At 32.7% G+C, this 23576-nt stretch overlaps 2 protein-coding genes and 1 long non-coding RNA gene across 3 annotated transcripts in view; 2 read left to right on the forward strand and 1 right to left on the reverse strand.

Moving 5' to 3' along the window:
* The window catches only part of LOC128171264 (uncharacterized), a 40728-nt gene extending 26539 nt beyond the window's left edge, over window positions 1-14189 (forward strand). The window contains exon 3 of the long non-coding RNA XR_008242050.1: window positions 13818-14189. This is a non-coding gene — a long non-coding RNA (uncharacterized LOC128171264). The remainder of the gene's footprint in view (window positions 1-13817) is intronic.
* The window catches only part of LOC128173862 (transient receptor potential cation channel subfamily M member 2-like), a 409575-nt gene that overhangs the window by 237383 nt on the left and 148616 nt on the right, over window positions 1-23576 (forward strand). The gene's annotated exons all lie outside the window — the stretch shown is intronic.
* Window positions 1-23576, reverse strand: part of LOC128171260 (uncharacterized) — an 88586-nt gene that overhangs the window by 28106 nt on the left and 36904 nt on the right. The window contains exons 5-8 of the mRNA XM_052837015.1: window positions 17138-17188; window positions 11120-11183; window positions 1939-2010; window positions 1390-1467 (exon numbers count right to left, since the gene is read on the reverse strand). Of these exons, the coding sequence (XP_052692975.1) occupies window positions 1390-1467; window positions 1939-2010; window positions 11120-11183; window positions 17138-17188 (265 nt within the window). The remainder of the gene's footprint in view (window positions 1-1389; window positions 1468-1938; window positions 2011-11119; window positions 11184-17137; window positions 17189-23576) is intronic.

The following is a 23576-nucleotide window of genomic DNA, read 5'->3' on the forward strand; positions in this document are numbered from 1 at the left end:
CCGGATTTTAAAATCTCGCCATTATTCTCTGAGAGTTGAAAACTGCAAGAAATAAGGGGGAAAATTTCCATGTTTACGATTTTATATTCCCACGATTTGATACAAACCAGTGAGATGGCGGAATTGAAGTTCCTGTAAAAAGCAGATTTCTAAAATAAATAACAAGTGTATTTGAAACAAAAAGATAAAAAAAGTCAAATGCTTCTTAGTACGACTTAACAAAATCCAAATGATTCTAAGTTTTAATTTAGTCAATTTACTAAAATCTTCACAATTTCAATAACCTCTTACCAAACAAAAATCCAAATTTGTTCAAGAACGACTTAACAAATATCGAATTATTTCTTGTATGATTTAAATTAACTTTGAACTTTAAATTATTTTCTTAGCAAAGTACACATAATAAAAAATTTTCGGTAAAATTAATGTTTTAACCCCAGTATCTCTGTAATGCTTTAACCCCAGTATCTCTGTAATGCATAGTCTGATTTTATAACGAATTTCAGTTTTAAATTCAGCTTAATAAGCTCTTTCTTGCTTCTATGATTAATAACAAATTATCACTCAGTAAAACCTCTTAGCCCTAACTTGAAAGGGTCAGCCCCTTTTTCTTGATATCAAATAAAAGGTCTAGAAAATACAAACATATTTTGTTCAACAAGTCTTGAAGAATTGTTGATCGTTCTACAGATATCTAGGGGCGTACCCTTAAACTCCTTACCGAGGCCACCAGTAAAAATCTTTTAGGTAGCATTTTGTTAAGAACAGTATTCTGAGCAACTTTTCCTCTGCCAGCTTTTAAAAATATTTCTCCTTTTTTAGATATTATTGATAAAAGTTTTAGACCTCTGGCCCCTTGAAACCCCTAATAACGAACATAATGATTTAAGTATTGTACTGTATGGATACACAGCCTTTCAATGAACACGTTTGCCTCTATCATTAATAACAAATTATTGCTCTGTAAAGAGTTATTATAAAAAGACTCAACACATTAAAAGTTAGTGCAGAAAATGTGGGAAATTTTATGAAAAAATTAGGTGTCAACTTTTAAGCGCAGGCGAGCTTCTGCACCTTGTGCATCTATCAAAATATCAAATAAATAGGATATCTACAGACATTTATCTACTACCACTGAAAGTTTCAATTTTCTATCACAATTAGTTTTGGAGAAGATATATGGATAAAATTATCAAAATCTTGAACTGGAAGTGACGTCATCAGCTTAACTTTTTCTACTATCAAGTATCAAGAAGACTCTAAGAAGAAACAATAGAATAACAAGAGGGTCTTCTTTTAGAAACAAAAGACCCTAATACATTTAGGTCTATCACTATGTTTTGTTGTTAAGTTTAATACCATCATGATAATTGTAATAATAGCATTTACCTGTATGACATGACAAGTTATGCCTTTGTAAAGATGATTCATGGCGAAAAAGAATTTCACATACATGACAGGTATATCCTGTAAAAGAGTAATAGAAAAAATCAAGTAATATTATATATTTTGATAAATGCAAAAAAGGAAATAAATTTCAATAAAATTTTGGCTTTCTGCTTGCATTTAATTTGCTAATTAGCAATTAGAAAATTCTACTGTATTTTCAGTAAAATCAAAGTTCATTAAGGTATTTCCTGGTAATTTAAAGCCGTTTTCTGAATTTAAATAAAAATGAACTGTAAAACAGATCTTTCCTGATGACTTTGTTTCGCAATCAGCAGGCTAAAATTGATTCATACTGACTAATTTTTATGACTAAACCTATATTATTAATGATAAACAAAAGACAAAAGACGATCAAATACTAGTTTGTTACAAAAAAGGTTTGCAACGACTATATATAGGCACATAATATTCTCAGGATATTTTCTTGCAAGTTCGTCTACAGAAATTATTTCAAGTTATCATCTTTTAATTATTAAAGTTCAAAGTTACCTGTAAATTTTTGCACTGGTTTAGAGACTACTGTAACAGCATTTTTCAAATCCACCTCAACTGATGACTCCACTAAAGGAAAAGTAATTAAATATAGATACAACAATCATCTAAACGGATACAACAATCAGACACCTAAACATATGATGTCAGCTCTGTTCAAAAGGCATATCATTTAATATGCTGTATGTGGAATCATTTCAATTTGTGGGCCCCAATTTTTTCGAGGATAACCTAAATCTTACTTGTTTGTTGGGATGTAATTTTTGTGTTCAACTCTTTGTTGTGGATAAACAATAAGGATATATTAATATATGAAAACACATTTGTTAGGATGTAAATTCATGGGTTAAGGTCACCAACAAAATCCACTAAATGCCCCCCCCCTCTCTTGAAAAATGATGATTCCACAGTATACAAAGTCATTTAATTTATGATGGTCACCAGGGTTGTTTGCCAGGGGTCTAGACTTGAACAAACTTGAATCTACACTACCTAAAGATACTTCCACATAAGTTTCAGCTTTCCTTGCCAAATAATTCTTTTAATTAGAAGAAGATTTTTTTTTAAACTGCAAAAAATTCCAATATTATCCTAAATCTTGCAAGTAGGTACACACTTCCACAGATACTGTACTGCATTGAGCAACGAAACAACTGAATCTAACTAATGATCTGATGCAATCATGAGTTACAGTTTTAACTAGAGGTACTATGAGCGAGCTCACAATTGATACCCCCCGCCAAGAAAAAAATGCATTCCTCTCTGTTACATTGTATAAACATTCATTACAATCTAAATTTATTTACACGCTCTAAAATTTAGAATACCGTATTTTTCGGGGCATAGGCCGGTATTTTTTTTCTCCAATGCGCGAGCATCGGCTTATCCCCCGGGATCGGCTAATCATAGGCTCAAAGTTGAAAAAATTAAACAGTCAAATTTAAAATCCACTGTTTTTAGCAGTTTATCATCAGGGTTGTTGTTTTTTTTTCGTCCGTTTGAACTATTGTTCGATAGTTGCAGATACATAGATATAACAGAGCCCGTTAATATATACGTCTCTGATAGTTGTCCCGTTGATAATTTTTGTAATGACATTGCGAGTAATAAAATGTACAGTACTGTACGAGGTATTTCTTTACAACCCCAATCAAAAGAATTTTTTCCCCCACGTTCACGTATGAACCCTGGAAACTATTAATGCGTAGTAAAAAAAAAACGGAACCGCGTAGAATGAAATATGACGGAACTTTTGTAAATTTCTTCTTGTCTGCGTTCGTGGGAATCACTGGTCTTGGGTGCAGAATATATCAATGCTTTGTGTTTTTACAGTTAATTTTCTGTTGGATGAAATAACGGTATTCTGGTGTCGTGTGTATATACAAAGGTGTGAAACCCGTGACTATTTACACAGCCTGGGGGCACGTAGTGTACACCCTTACACCTCACCGCATTAATTGTGTTTTTAACATTACAACTTCTTTGCATAACGGCAAGTCACTTTTTAATTTATTAATGAAAAAAAACACAAATTAAATATTTTATGTGTGGTATTTCGTTTTCTCATTCATGCGATTACGGGGGATAACTCTATTTGAATATGAAACCACGCGTTGAGCTAATGGACGCCATACCCCGATCTACAAGTAGCTTTCAAAGTATTACTTGATTAAATGAAATTGAGCAGTAAGGTTTTAATAAAATATAAAAGGTTTGGTAAAATTTCATACTTAGTTCTATCAGACAGTACCACGGAGGTTGGTGTTGCAATTAAATTTACATTATGTAAAATTACGATACCTAACGATATATACCGACGAATACGGAAGAGACCAAACAACCACAAAACACAATTATATTTTTTTTAAATGTTTAAAATATATATGTTAAGCAAATTTAATAACTTTAATTACTCTTTTGACTTTCTACATCGATATTCTGAAAGTATATACTTAATACGACAACTTAAATTCCTTCATCATGCAGCGATCATACTTTCACCACAGTAATCATCGATTGAAAATCGGCCTCTCCCCCAATTCGGCTAGTCTATGGATTTTTCCTGAATTTTGTCTGAAAATGAGCAATTCGGCCTATGCCCCACATCGGCATATGCCCTGAAAAATACGGTACTTGGAATTCAATAAATTAGTAAGGTATACTATGGAATGTGTAAAATCGAAATTCTTTGGAAAAAGATAACAAATTTACATAATTCATTAAGGCCATGTCGCCCCAAGTTGGAGATTGACAGAACTCTGAGGAGGGACATCCCAAAGGACTCTTGAGAGGTAGTCATGCAAACACACTCGACTTATCACTGCATTGATACTGCCATTATGTGCCTTATTAGGGCTTGCAGTTGAAGCTTTAGTGGTGCTGCTGGAGACTAAACTGTGCCGCCACAGTAACCACAATTTTTTCTTTACTGTATGTTTATCAGAGAGCAGAGCCATGGCACAGACTTTGTGCATGGTCAAGATATGCGCTATCAAATGCGTTCTTGGCAATCCTACCCCAAAAATGAAGATGCCAGTGCAAGTTCTAATGCAGCTGTAGGAGACTAATTATATATAGGACTTCAAATTAATCAATACATGCATAAGATTTAAAATATCTCCTGAAAAAAATCACATATAACCTTCATGCATGCCAAGAAAACAAGTTACAAGCAATGGACTGTTCAACTGCCTCTGCTTCAAACATAAAGAAATTCAAAACTTATAATACTTATAATATTCTCAAAGAAAAAACAAAAGAGCAAAAATGTAGAGTCTAATGGAATATACACAGCATACCTTTAATTTAGCATTTTGATCTGTAAAGTTTAAGAACAGGGCTTAAATAAATAAAGGAAAAAAAGTTTCTTTTATTGTTAATTCTTTGAAAGCAATTTGAAGGTCAGACGCGACCTGTCTTCCATTATTTTCTCATTCTTTCTATCTCCGCAGTGCAAAGATTTCCACTGCATTATGCCAAATTAATATTTTCATGTTACATGACTTTTTTTCTATTTGGATATATGGTTTCAATCAAAGATATGTTTTTGTTTTTTTTTAAAGCATTTTATTGCATTTTGTATGCAATTAAAAGAAAAATTCAAAATATTCTAACTCCAAAAATAGCCTGGTAATGCGCTCGCACCTTGAGTTTTTGGGCTTTAACAACTATTTTTAATGTTAATAAAGAAGAAATAATTTATCAAGGAAAATTATATAAAACTATAAGGAACATTGCATCTATCCTTAAGTTTTATACAAATCAGATGTTAAACATTTACAATAACATAATAATAAATATAGTATACAGGTGACTCTCGATGGCTCCAAGTCCATGGCACCCAAGGAACATTTTTTTCAAGAGTTTGAAATTTTCCAATTGACCAATGGGTTTTTAATTTAGTCTTACAGGATGTTATGATATTAAGACATTTATTTTATTGCTAACCTTACGCATGTGCTTGAACAACATTGCTTTTCACTTAAATATTCAGATCTGGATATTTAAAACGAAATAGAAACAAATGTTGAGTAAAGTCATATGCAAAATATCATTTTATTTTATGCATCATATTATGAGTTGACCACATTGCTATGATGACAAAGATGCTAATATACATACAGTGGGCACATCATAATTATTAACAAAATGGCATAATTTTATCAACAAAACATGGTTCTGGTATTACAAGAGGCCCATGGGCCACATCGCTCAACTGAGCAACAATAGGTATGATAAAATCAGCTTAACAGAGTCATAATTCAAACTATCTTGGCATAAGAATATCCAGGATAAAAAAAAAAGAACTCTTACTTATACAGGCTGTACATGTATATACTACAAAAAATGTACAATAATACATGTAGATCCTGTATAAGTAAAGGTCCATTTTTTTAAATCCTGGATATTCTTATGTTTATAATTAAGTCCCTTTTCTAAAAGGATTATTTTATAGTCATATCACCAGCATTGAAGTTCTCAAAAAGATCCTAAACAATTGTTTATATAAAGGATAAAAACCTACATCAAACTCTGAACCCCTTGTGGGGCCCTAGACTCGTCCAGGGACCAAAGTCTAAACAATTTGAAAGAATCGGCAATAAGTCAAAATGCTTGCATATAGGTGAGTCCATACATCATAACATTTCATTTTTCGTGAATAATTAAAATATTCTCCTTTGTAATCCTAATGTGGCCCCTCTCTACTCCTCAAGATTTTGATTTGAAAGAATCTAAATCTACATTATCTGAGGTTGCTTTCAGTAAATTTACAGCTTTTCTGGGCAAATGGTTTTTAGAAAAAGATATTTTAAATTGTTCTTATTTATATTCCTTTGTAAATTTTTGCACACCCCCCTCCCCAGGGACCATGATTTGAACAAACTTGAATCTACCCTATCTGAGAATGCTTTTACACAAGTTTCAGCTTTCCTGTCTGAATAGTTTCTGAGATAAAGATTTTAAAAGATTTACACTATATTCCAATGTAAAAGTTTGACCCCCCCCCCCCCTCATTGTGACGCCACCCTCCCCGGAGTCATGATTTTCACAAATTTGTATCTACACTACCTAAGGATGCTTTCACCCAAGTTTCAGCTATCCTGGCTGATTAGTTTCTGAGAAAAATATTTTAAAAAATTTACTTTGTATATTAGAATGTGAAACTTTGACCCCCCATTGTGGCCCCACCTTATCCATGGGGACACTGATGTGTACAAACTTGAATATACACCCTCTGAAGATGCTTCCACACAAGTTTCAGCTTTTCTGGCCAAATGGTTTTTGAGAAGAAAATTTTAAAAGATTTACACAATATATTTCTATGTAAAAGTATGACACCCCATTGTGGCCCCACCCTACCCCTGGGGGTCATGATTTTCACAAAATTAAATCAACACTACATGAGAAAGCTTCCACATAAGTTTCAGCTTTCCTTGCTAATTGGTTTCTGAGAAGAAGATTTTTAAAGAATTTACTCTACAGACCCTGAAACGTGCTACTACACCAGTTGCACGGTTCGGTTCGTTACGCTTTTTTAACGGTACGGTTCGCTTTGTGAACGGTACGGTTCGTTTTGTGAACGGTACGGTTCGCTTTGTGAACGGTACGGTACGCTTTGTGAATGGAACGGTTCACTTCTTGCACGGTACGCTTTGCTAAAAAAAGCTGCACGCTTTGTGAACGGTTTGCGCGCTTTATTAATGAGGTAGGCGTGGCCTGCACGCTTTGATTTTTCTCGATATAATTTTGTTTAGTTTTTGCCCGATCTACTTCAGCATGGTGGTAATTATGACAAGAATTTTTCTTTATTTATATGATATATTACAAAAGTATTTCAATCGATCTATTTAAAATCAGGACTTCCATCCGTTCCCCCGTTTTTGATACGTTGTGCGAAACGTGTACTCAGTGACAACCGGGAAGCGGGGGTAATTTTAATTTTGATCAATCTGTTATTATTAGTATTTCATTTAGATAAATGTAATCATTAAGACAGATTAAAAGAACTGTTTGACTTAATCCGATATATTTTTGTTCATTTAGTGTGCTGTCGATAATTTTACACATCATCTTAAGTTTTTATTTCTATACATGTACTTGAGTTGAAGTCATTAAATATTTCTAATCCATTAAAAATTTCTACAAAAAATTGCCCCGACTTTATTCCGATATTTCTTTAGTTTCCTTTATCGTTGTCTTGATTCTCGGCTAGTTGTTATTATTCATAATTCGTATGATCATTCTTTATTGCGTATTACTGTAATACTACTGCCGATCGCCGATTGCCTTAGTGAATAGACGATGTAAAATTAATGATCAGATAAACAATGAATTTCAGATAAGAAATCTTGAATTAAACTGTTATATAGTTTTTTGACACGAATTTTATTCATTTAAATATTGATTCTATGATTTTCTGCAATTGTTCGTATACACAGATGATACCTACATGTTACCCGTCATCGCTTCTCTTATCTCAACTAAGATCGCGTGTATAGTCAAAATATGACAATAAGTTTTTGTTTTTCCGTTAAACTATACATGTACATGTAACATATTCTTACGATATGTACACAACTGGATATACACAACAAGTCAATAACTTTTATATATCTTATGGCGATATTTATCATTCTGTTGAACAAGTGTCCGCTCTTCACTGTATGCATGCGATTTAGCTGACGTTTTACAAATGCTGACTAACCTGTTTATATTTTATTTACCTTTTTACACACAAACTTGTTGTAAATAGGACACGAACAAATACCCGGTAATCAACAAATGAATGTTAAAAGTGATAAATATATAAAAATTTATCAAGTAACAAAATAATACGACAGCGAGGGAAAACGACTCTGATCGCCAGTACCTGAATTATAATCATGAAATCGGAAAGAAATTGTTGTTGAATAATTTAAAATAGGAACACTCTTTTCAATAGGGATTTAAGAAAACATAAAACAAAAATGTTTCATTCGATAATTTTCTTCTAGCCCTATAGGAGGAGCCAAGTAGCACACGGCGCATGGCGTGATCTGTACTGTTATACTTAAACTGATTTACAGGCGAAGCACCTGGAGTCCTGAGATAAAATCTCGCTCAAATGACCAACTATAGAAACTTAAAGCGAAATAATAAAGTTCAGTAATAAAACTTAAATTTAAATATTATAATCAACACACAAGTTCTCTCTCTCTCTCTCTCTCTCTCTCTCTCTCTCTCTCTCTCTCTCTCTCTCTCTCTCTCTCTCTCAATTTGAGGGCGTTTGTGATTGTGTGCAAACAATTTTGAATTATTAGATTTTTATTTGTATGAATTTAATTCATTTATTTTAGACTCATGGTTTTCACAACGATTTCAACACAATGACTAAAAGTTTGTACAGTGGACGATGTACATATAGATTGATCTCGACGGTTAAAATTTCGACGCTATTTCACATCAAAGATATTAGATTGAAAATAAATTTAAAAAGAGCTGAGTTTGTGCTTACATGTACTTGTTATCTCATTCAACTATTTATGATGTAATTAATCATTTGATGATACATTAATGTACCCGGTAAATGATATTTTATCGCAAGTTAATATGTGAAAATCCCGCATGTACAGAGTCGCTGAATTGTTCTACGGATCCACGCGCCGATAGTCTTACGTGTATTTGTTTGTGTTCTCTAGAGATTAAGAAAAGCCAAGAAACTAACAAAGTATAAGTAAGATATATTTAGACTATACACACGACAGATTGTGATGAGTTACCTAACAGGTGTCCGTGGAAAGGTGTGAATACCGGCATCTCGTGTACACCTGTTTAAGCGTCCAAATATACAGAGTTAGTTGTAAAGTACAATAACTGCTAAAAACAAAGAAAGACAATAACACCTGTTGTGTATAGAACCAAAGATCAGCTTCTGTACTCGTGTTTCGCGCGAGTGATTTTTGTTCACGTGAAATCACGACGCCATTACCAGCTATGCGGGAAATAAAGTTGAAAGTTATTTTATGGAATGCGTGTACTTTTTCCCGTTCAATGCTTGCATTTAATAAAATTATTTAATAAATATAATTGTGTGAACGTTAATAGTTTACAATGTTTAAGAAATCAGCGATGCAAGTTTTGTCGAAAAACAAAGAAATGATTACGGTCTAAGAAAGGAAATATTTTTGTAACTGTTTTAATAAGAATAACAGCTTTAAATCTTTGTATGTGTTATCTTATCCCGTATAAAAAAAAACTAGCTAAATATTGAACTTATCTGGTCAGCGATAATCTCCGTCCGTACTCATCTAAAGACATTAGGTCAATAAGCCGTATATGGAAGTTGCACGCTTATTGCACGGTACGGTACGCTTTTTTGTCCGTCTAGAGGCGGGGCTTGCATAAATTATCTTGCACGCTTTTTGCACGGTACGGTTCGCTTTGTGAACGGTACGGTTCGTTTTGTGAACGGTACGGTATGCTTTGTGAACGGAACGTTTCGTTTTGTGAACGGTACGGTTCGTTTCTTGCACGGAACGGTACGGTTCGTTTTAGAGGTGTAGTAGCACGTTTCAGGGTCTGTATATATTCTTTTGTAAAAACTTGACCCCCCATTGTGGCCCAACCCTACCCCAAGGGTCATGATTTTCACAACCTCGAATTTACGCCAGCTACAGATGCTTTCACACAAGTTTCAACTTTCCTTCCCAAATGGTTTTTGAGAAGATTTTAAAGATTTACTTTATATATTCCTATGTTAAAATGCAACCCCTTATTGCAGCCCCTTCCTACCCCAAGGGTCATGATATTCACAAATTTGAGCCTACACTACCCGAGGATGCATCCACACAATTTTCAGCTTTCCTGACTGATTGCTTTCCAAGCAATGTTGACCCCCCAATGTCGCCCCACCCTACCCCTGAGGGTCATGATTATCACAACTTTGAATCTACACTACCTGAGGATGCTTTAACACAAGCTTCAGCTTTCCCAGTCTTATGGTTCGTGAGAAGATTTATGAAAATTTCTCCAAAATTTTCAATAATTACTAATTAACTCGCTTTGCAAAAGGGCATGGTCCTTAATTTTCACAATTTTAAATCCCCTAAGCCTAAGGATGCTTTGTGCCAAGTTTGGTTGAAATTGGCCCAGTGGTTCTTAACAAGATGTTGAATATGTGAAAAGTTTACAGACGGAAAAACAGATAGACAGACAGATTGACGGATGACAGACAAAATGTGATCAGAATATCTCACTTGAGCCTTCAGCTCAGGTCAGCTAAAAACAATAGATTATAAATAATGGGGCTGCAGTTTGACTTCAAGGGATTGAAGGTTTCGATAGATAAAGAGTTCGAGAAATCAAGTTTAAATTTGTTTAGTTATATAAGGAAAAAAATCAGGTCCAGAGACATGTTGAACAATCCAGAACTTCCAGCAATCAAAGTTCGAGCCATCAAGAGTTACCTGTACTTATTTTGGGATAAAATTCCACTACAGGTAAATTAATTACATAATTCTTAGAATTAATATTTTCTCTGCCATAAGAGTATATATCAAAGTATTCTCCAATAGCTTTTTGTCATTTTCTGAAATTTTGTTCTCTTGTTTCATACATCTAATTATTGACAATTAATTTCAACTTGTTTCATTATTTCAGCTGGTTTCACTTTATTTTCATGTAATCTATTGAAACTTACTCTTGAAGGGAAGTTTCCTCTTTGTGGGAAGTCGTGTCAATACTACTGAACAACTCTTTATCTCCTAAAATCAAGAGTATAAGAACTATTTAAAACAAAACTCTAAGTCAATAATTCCACATTTTGCCATGTTCTATTGCATCAAAATATATTACATAAGAGGCCAAATGGGCCACATCGCTCACCTGAGCAACACTAGCTTTATATGGGCGTTCAAAGGATACTGTGCCATGTTGCCCCTCGGTAGATTAAATAAAAATGAATATCCGAATTCTACACTTATTTTTGCATATACTTAACATTTGACATATTTATCTTTATGGAATACCATTTTTACCGAAAATAAGATCATATGCAATATCTATACTACTATATTAAAATAATAGACTAAAATTTTTGGCTTTAATACCAAGAAATCGGAAGAGTACTATCTTTTGTTTTCTATATTTAAAACATCATGGGTACCATATATACTCGCCTATAAGTCGGTTGTCTTTTTCCAGCTTTAATTTGAAGATTATGCTGTTGACTCCCTTATAAGTCGGGGCAATTGATGTACAGATACTCTCAATAAAATACCACATTTTATCATACATGTTTTGAGTTCTAAAAAAAAAATGTCCTTTTTTCACCCCATAATTGCTTCTAGACTATTTCTATCATGGGTCTATGATGTAAATAACTTTTGATTTAAATGCCATTATTTTTTATAACACTAATTACAAGTTGGTAATAGCTTCAAAACTACCAAGTATTTAAAAAGAGTCCTTTTGAAAATTTGATGATAGCGATTTATTTCCTTACTGACTGATTAGGTTGGTTATTAGCCCCTTAAACTGGGGTGTTGGCTTGTGTTGTTTTAGGTGACATGACCCCTATATCTATTATCACCTTAGGTGTGAAAAACAGACTGCTTGAATTTTCTTTTTATGAACACATGTTCAATGCATTTATCTGTTTATTATTTAAAAAGAAATATAACTTACTTCTCTCTTGTGAATATTTTTTTACTATGTCTCACCTATAAGTCAGACCCCCACTTTTCACTCAATTTTCTACTCCCAAAAATCTGACTTATAGGCGAGTATATACGGTACTTGAAGATTACCAATTTTTTTTTATTTTTTCTAAATCAAGCTTCGCTAATTAATAATCAATGAAAATTCCTTTAAAAATTCCGGAACTCATCTGGATTTTTTGGATTTTACAATCTTGCGCATGCGCATTACATTCACACTAAATTACTAAGTTTACGTTTCCACAATATCACATTTGCATGGATAAACTCAGAAACGATAATACAAATATGTGTAAATTTTCATTGAAAATTTGCAATCTATTCTGTTCATCAAAGAAAATACAGGAGATAACTCTCAGTGCATTTAATATGAAAAATCTCAAGAGTTGGGAATGTCAACATGGTGTGTAAATTTGAAACGAGTAAAAACATTGGTGAAAAAGTGTTTAATTCTTCATTAACATGAATTAAATTTTTAGATGAAAGGTATTCACCGCCCCAAAATGAATTGTTATGAATAATTTGACTGTCATTTTCAATGCAGCTTCATTAATTTTCTCCAAAATTGTTTCGGAGCGATTCTGCAATTTTTAGCTACATTACGGGAATATGAGAGGCATTTTAATGGTGGTGAAGGCCTGTCCTGAGACACAGACTATTCTAACTATGCAGAGTGTAGTAAAATTAATAGCATTATTATAGGCTTTATTGCTGCTTAAAGCTTGCTTATGTAAATGTCAATAATACGGTGTGTCGATGTATCTATTTCCTGAATGTCAGATATCATATGCAATATCTCAACCCGTGCAGGCATGGGTCAAAGACTAGTAAATAACTAAATTTTCAGTTGGTGTTCACGGTTAAAACCAGTTTCCTTTTTAAAGCGCTAAGCATAGCTCAGCGCTTTATTGTTGTTAGACTTCTATTTCCAGTGCAAGGAATAACTGCCCTCTATGAGCAGAAATATAATCATTTAAACTGGTAAGAGGTATAGGGAACCAGTTATCTGGGTGACGAAAATGGCCGAGTAGATACGATCGGTTTGCGGGGCATACGTAAATCGCACGGGATGCTACGCAGTGATGAAAAAATATAGTGCGTATTCAGAAGCTAAAATATAGAAAAAAAAAATCGATTCTTTGCAAGAAAATGTCAAAAACTGTGATAAATTACTGTTCAAAAGGTATAATTTGTGATTTTTAACATATCTTTTTTCAGGCAAGTATCCATATACAAGTCGTGTTCAGCTTTAATTCACATCGTCTTCAGAAAGTAACATATATTTAAAGAAATCTGGCCTTCGATACTTAAATTGATATTCATTAAACATAAACCAAAATTTCAATAAGGCTCATTTCCGCCTACGCCTACGCTTGCACACAGTAAATTTTCTTAGAACCAAGCTAGGTTAGCGCTTTTCAGTACTTTCAGTACTTTGATTTTTTACAAACACCAGATAACAACTGAGGATAATTTTGACCATACCGTGATAATCATGAACAGACATACATTTTGTGCTGGATTAATTTGATAGCCAGGGAGACATCTTGACCATGGCGTGCTGATCAACCAAGTTCATAAATAAACAATATCTCTTTTGGGTTTGATATGAATATCTTGACCATGGCGTGGTAATCATAAATAAACATTAAGTGCTTGATATCTCTTTTATGGACATAGATTACGTGGAACCCCATGGCATAAACATCAAAGTAATAATGAATGTACTTTCATCTATACATTTGTCCACTACGATATGAAGAAACATCGCCCATTGTTTCCTCAGCCACGTTTAATACCCGTACTTGGTCAAGAAGAGTCACCACCAGTGAGGAAGGTTCCTACGTGCCAAGACTCCCGGCTTACCTCGATATTTGGACAGTGACTTTAATTCTTTTAATCATTTCTTTGATTCCAAGAACAATTGATTATCAGTGAACTATAATTGGACTGTGATATTATATCAGAACTATTAATCATATGAAATATTATTATTTTTATTATTTGTTGCATAACTTTATTAAACTTAATTTATTTACATTAGTACTCTGTTTTCTTTGTGCTGTGTTACACAATTCCTCAAACTAAAAACATTGAAAAATTTTTAATTGGCATTCTCCATTATAAATTATTGTCGTTTACCAGGCATGAATTCATTTCGTATGACGTTTCATATCTAAACTCACTTGACTGATCAATAAACTTAACTAAAAAATGTCACATGTTAAAAGCTATAATTCAAATTAATGTATTGGCAGGCATGTCGCTCTATTGTACCAATTATTTTCAACTTTATTGAAAAACAACAACAAATGTCCACAAACAAAGATGATTTTCTGTTGCAATATTTTTTTAAGAACACCGATAATGCTTTTATCCTAAAATAATAGTGTGTCAGGACTATGGAAACAGTTTAAAAGATGTTGTTTTCATTTACTTGTGTTCGAAAAACTATCAAAAATTTGTGTAGATTTTATGCAATTCATTGTTGAAGAAGGGGCATCAGAAAGTAGTTACAGCATATCATCCTATATAGCAAGACATTTTTATCAATCAACCAAAATTTCAGCAATAATCGTAGAATTATAAGCAATTTCATAACAATGATGTGTCAGGACTATGGAAACTGTTTAAAAGACGTCATTTTCATTTACTCTGTTCGAAAAAGTATCAAAAATTTGTGTAGATTTTATGCAATTAATCGTTGAATAAGGGGCACCAGAAAGTAGTTACAGCATACCATCCTTTAAGCAAGACATTTCTATTGATCAACCAAAATTTCAGTGTCAATCATAGAATTATAAGCAAGATACATAGCTTGGTTTGTGTCACGTTTTTGTTCACATGAGTTTATTACATTCAACTTAAGATTTTTAAACTTGGTATTTCCTATTCAGCATAGCTGCATTTAAATATAAACGAACTAAAGCATGACCTCAGCTTTGTGTACAAACATACAGTTGCATTGTGCGCAAAGCTCTGTATCTTGCTTTATAACCCGAAACTTGACTCCTAGGCCAGGTTAGTAAATAGAAATTTGTTAACAATTAAAACAAGAGAAAAATTTATTTTTCATCATATATATACTTATATATTTTAAGCAGCGAGAATAATCTCTGTTTAGATTGAAATTGCTGAGCATCTTAATAAAACATGTTGCATTAATCAACCATTACGTAGAGATTGTACCAAATTACACGTACCAACATAATGAAGAGAGCTCTCTAGTATTCTGTAATATGTTGTCAGTGCATCAGATTTTGCGCTGGTACATGTAAGCAATCAGCTATCTGATTAACCGGTCTACACGTAAAAATTTTTAATTCTAAAATAAAGATGATGGTTCCTCTCAAGTTAAATTAAAAGAAACTTAACATGCTAAACGAAAATCAAAACAAGCTAAACCAACCGTCACAAATGAAAATGTCAACTCATTGAAATATATACCGGTAACCTCAATTTACATGTACTTCACATAAACGCACAAATATATTTTTGATGTTTCAAATATTCCCTTCGCACGTAAACTGTTGCACAACAACCAAATTAAATTCATCTCCGTTCAACTTTAAGATGGCTGCTTCTACCTCTAAACTGGTTTTCGATATATGAAATATCAAGCCTGAAGTTAAACTGATTGACCCCCATTCTCTCTGTCTTATTATTATTTTCGTAAATTACTCAAATTTGAAACAGAATTAGCACTTAGTTTTTAGCAATTTATATTTTCCTTCCCATAAGGATGATTTCAGCTAAATTACGTTGTATTTGACTCAGTAGTTCGTGAGAAGAAGATTTTTAAAAATGCACCCCCCTTTTTCTACATTTTCGATGTTTTCTCCGCTTTGAATAAAGATCGGTCTTTCATTTCTGCAATTTATATTTGCCTTCCAATAAGGATGCTTTGTGCCAAATTTGGTTGAAATTGGCCAAGCGGTTTTAGAAAAGAAGTTCAAAATGTAAAAAGTTTACAGACGGACAGACAGATGGACGGACAGACTGACGACGGACAAAATGTGATCAGAATAGCTTACTTGAGCTTTCAGCTCAGGTGAGCTAAAAATTCAAATGTACAGAATAAGTTAGAGGGCAATTAAATTTCACAAGCACATCGTCTTAAAACAAACATATACCAATACATGTAGTAAAGGCCTTTATATATCTTACATTGTATCAAGGAAAGGTTATACATATCAACTTTGTATTACGTAACGTTTATGACACAGCTGCGGCAGAATACCTACTTGTCGCTTTGCAACAAGCTTGGCGCTAGTTGTCTATTTTTAAAAAATAAATTAAAATTAGGTCACAAGGCCACATAAAATTAATTTTTTGATTCTCATTCCAATCCGCCCCTCTGAAAATTGGGCCCAAGAAGCATTTAATTTTACTTGAAAAAAATAATAATATGTGAAAAAAAAAAATTTCAAGAAAAAAAATTGGGCTTGGTATACTAAAAATTCGAAACATTTTAATGGCTGCCTAAGCATGTGGATCACTGTTTGAGTCCAGTCATGATTGTTATCATAAGGATACAAATGTTTTCGTGAATTAACACCCTGTTAAGTTAAAATAAAATGGAATTAAAGATTATAAGTTATTTGTGTACTCATATTAGCATAAACAATTTAAAATAATAGAGCAGTTGTTATTTCTAGAATTTGAACGGTGCAAAAGTTGTTTTAAAAAAAAAATTAATAAAATTCGCCCACTCTCCCCATATTTTTTGCAAATCAGAATGAGAATCTAAATATTAATTTTATGTGGCCTAATATAGAAGTTTCCAATACCTCCTTAATATCAAATCCATGCCAGCTGTAGCATCCCAAAATGATAATATTTGTTTCTAAAGTCAGGGGTATAAAACCTTGGATACCAGCAATAATATTTCTATTTCTTAATGTATAAAACTTTGACAGCTGAATTTTTAGAGTATTCCCTAAAGGCAAAGCTAGATGCCATTAGCTCAAACTATTTCCTCCATATATAAATTGACTTACCCGATGTATATCATTGGCATTTGAAGAGGAATTCATATGCATGTCTAAAACCTAAAAAATAATAAATCAACATCAATTTAATTGAAATAGTACACTTCATAACTCTGCTTCTGCAGATTTTCGCAATTTTTTTTTTCAAATACACAATACAATTACACAATACAATGATTAGTTTTGCATATACATGTTATAATCATTAATATTTTGACAAATGATTAAAGATTCTTAGTTAATGAATTTCCTTATTCAATATCTTAATCTCATATTTTGTAGATAGGGAGATAAATTGATATATTTTTACGTGTAGTCCAAAGAAATATTGCTTTTTTAAAGAGTAGTGCATTACATTATATATGTATGTATTCTTAATATTTATTAATTTTAACATTTGCATTATGTGTAACAATATAAGCTAGTTTTAATTAACTTCGACATGTATTATGTTTTAATGGGATAAAATTTAAATTCAAATTCATTCGAACTATAAATTGTTTGCATGTTACCATCTTCCCAAGTCAAGGGTTTCTGATCCGCTTCGCTCTACATAAACCCTTGACTGAAAAGGCAACACATATGCGGGTTAATAATTGCGCCATCTAATAAGACTACTCATTTTTAAACCTTTGTGACCTCTTGTTCTGACCAATCAGAGAATGCTTTATAAACAGAAACAGTATAACAATATGGCTGCTCCCATGAACAAAATCAAATTCGTAGAAATTATGGATTCACTCGTACTAAACATAGGTAATCACAGATTACAAAGCTCACCGAGACGAGACATCACCCTATGAGACTTCACCTTTATGAGACCACCTTTATCATATTAAATGAAAATCATACTTTATGATCTTGGATATTCATGGATTCTGTTTTGACACAATATCGTATATCATCTGTTAAAAAATTGTACGATAATCATATGTTCATATATGTAAATCAAGACAATAATATAGAATTAAATATTGCATCCTATCATATTTACAACATATATCATATAATACAATAAAATACCATAATAAACAATGTTGAGATATGATATTGTAACGTAAGGTATGACATTGTATTGTGTTATACGTTATTGTATTTGATCACATAATACAATATCATAATATATAAAACAATATAGTATTATATTACAATATCATATTACATCATAACATTGAAACATATGATATTATATTGTATTAGTATGATATTGTATGATACTGTATCATTTTTGAAACATAATATGATATTGTATCATATGATACAATAAAATTTGATACAACATTGTATCATATCAAATGATACAATATTATGTGATGAAGTAAAATATATAATACAACATTATATTATACATATTGTATCATATGATACAATAATATATTTAACAATATCATACAATACAATTTCATGTGATGTGATAATATATCATATTATAAACCAAAATCATATTATACAATATCGTATGATACGATATTATATAATATTACAGTATCATATTAATATACAATTTCATGTGATATAATTCTATATTACAGAAACTAATATCATATTATACAATATCGTTTGATACAATATTATAGAATATACAATATTGTATCATAGGATACACTATTATATTTTGCAATATCTTATGTAATAGTATCATGTGATAAAATAATAAATTAAAAATACAATATAATATTATACAATTATATTGTATCATAATATACAATACTATACATAACGATATCATGTTACAATATCATAACATAAAATATAAAAAAATTGATTCAATATCATATCGTATCATATCACTTTTTATAATATTACATATGATATTATATTGTATCATATTAAACAATATTGTTTCATACCATACAATACTATATCATAGGAATCATGTTATATCATTTATCAACAAACACATCTATCTATCGAGCAGGTTTGAGTGAGGTGGGAGATTTCTTTAGCATCCTTGATAATGGAGATCAGGCTCTGCATCTGAAGCAACCTCTGCGTTTCATTTATAATATAGTGAAATCAACTATGCAAGCTATCATCTATAAAACATGTGACCTGTTCCAAAAAAACTAAACCTCATCCAGCATCCGAAACCTATGGCTCAGATTCAGCATTCAAGCCTGTCAGGTGCATCAGTATACATAAGACGCATCTCCATGCAAGTTTGGTGAAGTTCAGACCAGTAATAACTAAGATATTATCATCAGAGGGCACTAGCAATTAAACCTTAACCTCCTCCAGCATCCGCAACCTAAAATGGCTAAGATTCAACATCCATGCCTGTCAGGTGCATTTGTATCATAAGACACACCATCCATTCAAGTTTGGTGAAGTTAGGACCTGTATTAACTAAGATATATTTTTTAGCAGCCTTGATAATGGAGATCAAGCTCTGCATCTGAAGCTTCCTCTGTGATTCATTCATATTTATTTACAGTTTAATCAACTATGCAAGATTGAAATAGTACTATTATCCATTAAACATGTGACCTGTTCCAAAAAACTTAACCATATCCAACATCTGACACCTATGGCTCAGACTCAGCATTCAAGCCCGCCAGGTGCATCAGTATAATAAAACGCACCATCCATGGAAGTCTGGTGAAGTTACGTCAAGTAGTAACTAAGATATGATCATCAGAGGGCACCTGCAACAAAAACTTTAACCAGCTCTAAAAACATTAACCTCCTCCAGCATCTGTAACCTATGGCTCAGATTCAGCACCCAAGCCTGTCTGGTGCATCAGTATCATAAGACACACCATCCATGCAAGTTTGGTGAAGTACGGACCTGCAGTAAGTTAGATATTGCTATCAAAGGGCCCCTGCAACAAAAACTTTAACCTGGTCCAACAACCTTAACCTCCTCCAGCATCTGAAATTTAGGACTCAGATTCAGCATCTAAGTCTTTCAAGTCCATAAGTAGGTCCAGATGCATCATCCATGCAAGTTTGGTGAAGATAGGACAAGTAATAGCTTAGATACAGGACCTGCAACAAAAACTTTAACCAGGTCCGGACGCCGACGCCGACACTGACGCCGAGGGTATAGCATAAGCTCCCCCTGACTTCATCTCGGTGAGCTAAAAACCGATATCAGTAAGTCAAATACTTTACTATTCCGTCTCAAATTCATTTGACAACGGTTTAACATTGATCAATTCACAATTTACATCATTATTGAAACAACGTTTATTGGATCATGCAAACTTGTATGACATCAACCAGCGTGCGAGGTTTCTAACCCTGTCAAACTCTGCCTATTCGGTCAAGGGTTTATGTAGAGCAGAGCGGATCAGAAACCCTTATATTGGGAAGATGGCATTTTACATGCAAAGGTAAACCAACTATAGTTGAAAACCTTAGTCTTTGATAGCAATGTTTGATGAATTTCTAGTAACTAAAGTGATATCCAATTTAGAAGAGTTGCGCTGAAAAACTATTTATGATCAGTAATATATTCAGTTAACTTAAAAACCTTGTTTTTAAAAACTTCCAGAAGATAATGAAATCAGAATGTCCTGTAAATTATAATGCACATCCACACATTATGTCCTAATAGCTCAAAGTTTCTATCTTTTAAAATTTCCATACAGCAGTTGCAAAGGGGGTTTGCTAAAAAAAATGTATATTAACATTTCACATATTTTTTGCTTGTAAAGTGTATTGAAAGCTACGGCAGTTATAACACTGTAATGCACACAAGTTACTCAAAGGTTAAAATGACGAGTTTTATTATGACGTCACAAACGTTGAACGCCGTTAACTGCAAAGTCACAAGCGAAAATCAAAGTTCACGCTTGCGGCTGTTACTGTGGCTCTTCCATTAATATGAACTTACCCTTAGTATAAGATAGGAATTTTAAGGTATAAATCACATTTTCAAACAAGGCATGAAGTTAAAATAATAAATGTAAATATAAGCATTAAATCATGACATTTTGAAGTATAGTCTCATAACTGCAGCGATGCTTGCATACAAATTTTCATGACGCGCTAACGCGCATTACTCAATCTGTATGCACACAACGCTGCAGTTATGAGACTGTATACTTCAAAATATCATGATTCAATGTTATAATATTCTTATACTGTATCTTTATTGGTCATAATTTGAAATTCAAAGGGGGAAAGTTCAAGGGAAAATATGTACATATGATTCAACAACAATCGAAATAACAAGATATATCTCAGTTCAATTCCTCTTTTAGATAAATACTACGACGGTTTAAATTTTCACAGATAAACAAATGCAAAATGAAAATTTTACGTCTATTTGAAAGTCTTTTAATATTAAATTCTTATGGCACTTCCTCATGATTGATCGGTTTCTTAGCTTAAACCGTTGATTGAAAATTTCGCCGTTTCCTCATTTTTTGTTGATTACGAATCTGAATTTTACGCGACATTTACACCAGTTTATTGCTAGTGCTCTCGAGCCTACTATCTATTCAAGATATATAGTCAGATACTCTTTACACAACTGCGCTAAAAAAAAATATAATTCTATTCATGATCAGCATGCAGATACAATATTACAACAAATGTTTAGAATATCGTTGTATATGTAATAAGTGTAAGAAAACCAAATTAACGTAAAATTAATTTTAAAAGGCACCTTCCCCCAAGAAAAGTAAAAGTGAAGTATTTATATTCCTAGGCTAGCTGCCTCCTCAGTCTTTTTTCACGAAAATATAGGTCATTCTTCGATTGACAATTTTTTCACTTATGAATATTGCTTGTACATGTATTATATTACAACAATTATATTACTGTCATGATTATTGTTGTTTGTTATCACAAAATCTCTTTTAATTATTTATAGTGTATGAGTGTGTGTGTTTTTCTTTTATTAAATGACGAAATTGTTATGCAACACCTGCACTGTATTTCTGATTGCACTCGTGTAGACTCTGTTTTAGGATGTGTGCACTGTTTGCTAGTGATGCAAGACTTGTAGCAGTATTTGCTACGAACATGAAGAATTATATTCGCCAGTTTCCTTAACAAGTTCAGTGATTTTAACTTAGACATCGACTTAGCACAGTAAAAATTCACGTCGAATATCTTGGATATGGGGTAACCCATATCTATTCTTGTTACTGGAATACGCATGCTTGACTTAACGGTAGGGCATTTTGGGAATACTACTGTAGATAAACTGTACCATGTCAATTTCATTTTATCATTGTCAACAGTAGTTTAGGTCTTCTATGCCAAGTTATGTCTAAAATTATAATAAATAGCCAGTTTTCTTAACTACATTTAAGCTCGTAAAACAACCTCAGATATGTTTTCCGAGCTTGCCGGAAAGGCCCATGAAGCTAGATACGAATCTTGCTACAAAACAGTACCATTGGTTCTACTGGTCTTTATTTTTCATCTCAAAATTGAAATTACAGTAAATACAGAATGATTAAAGTGCAGTTAATGAGCTATGTCAGTGATTGGGAAGGACCTGCGCCACGCGCCAGTCGCATTTAAGAGAAAAATGGCGCATTAAATCAATTACTCTAAGCGCCGAAGTGCGCATTCAAATTTCCCATCGGTTATAAAAGTTTTAGCGATGTCCGCTGGAAATTTACTCTATACGACTAACCTAATCGTCTTTTAATACATTCGTTTTAAAACATCAAATTTCATTGGTCGTGTTTGGTAAAACAGAAATAAACAACCAATAAAAACGACAGTGGTAGATCATTTTAGAATTTCCTCCGAAAGAGAAGTTGAAGTCGCCCAGTATCCTGAGTTCTCAATTATGTAAACTAACCCCAAATGCAGTAAAATGATGATTATCTAATTGAAAAGACGTTTTCACAGCCTCAATTAATCCCTGTTGTGATTATTAAAACTCACGACTGCCTTACCATGCTTATTGTTACTGTAGGGGCTATAAATGCGGGTGATGCAACAACACTGTGCTTTGAAAATTACAACCGATGTTTATTTATTTAAGTGTCGATACTACAATTAGTTGTAACTTGTAATTAGTTAATAACTCGCAAAATTAATGTTTAAATAATAAGAAAAACTGTTTCCCTACAGTTATCTTCTAAGTTTGAAAGATTCTCTACCTAACCGAGGCTAACGGTAACCTCCAAAAAACACAGAAGTACAGAGACTGATTTTATTTATCATTAAGCAAACACCATTACAAAAATTGCATCAGTGAAATGTATAAACACATCAAATAAATGAAATTTAACCAATTGGTTAAGTTTTTAAATTTTATAGAAGTTGTGCTCTAGGTTGGTCCTTGATAATTTCAATTTTACAAAATGGCCCCAATAAATAAAAAGATGGCCCTTTCATTATGAAAATGGCCCATTAAAATCAATAACTGTGGGGCCATAGTCCCATTGACATTTTTGGCCTTCCCAATCACTGCTATGTCATTACCGATGTGAAGCTACTTCTAGATTCATCGTTCTGAATTGAGACCCCCCCCTTC

This window comes from Crassostrea angulata, chromosome 2, assembly GCF_025612915.1.
Source record: "Crassostrea angulata isolate pt1a10 chromosome 2, ASM2561291v2, whole genome shotgun sequence".
In the NCBI taxonomy this organism is placed as follows: domain Eukaryota; kingdom Metazoa; phylum Mollusca; class Bivalvia; order Ostreida; family Ostreidae; genus Magallana; species Magallana angulata.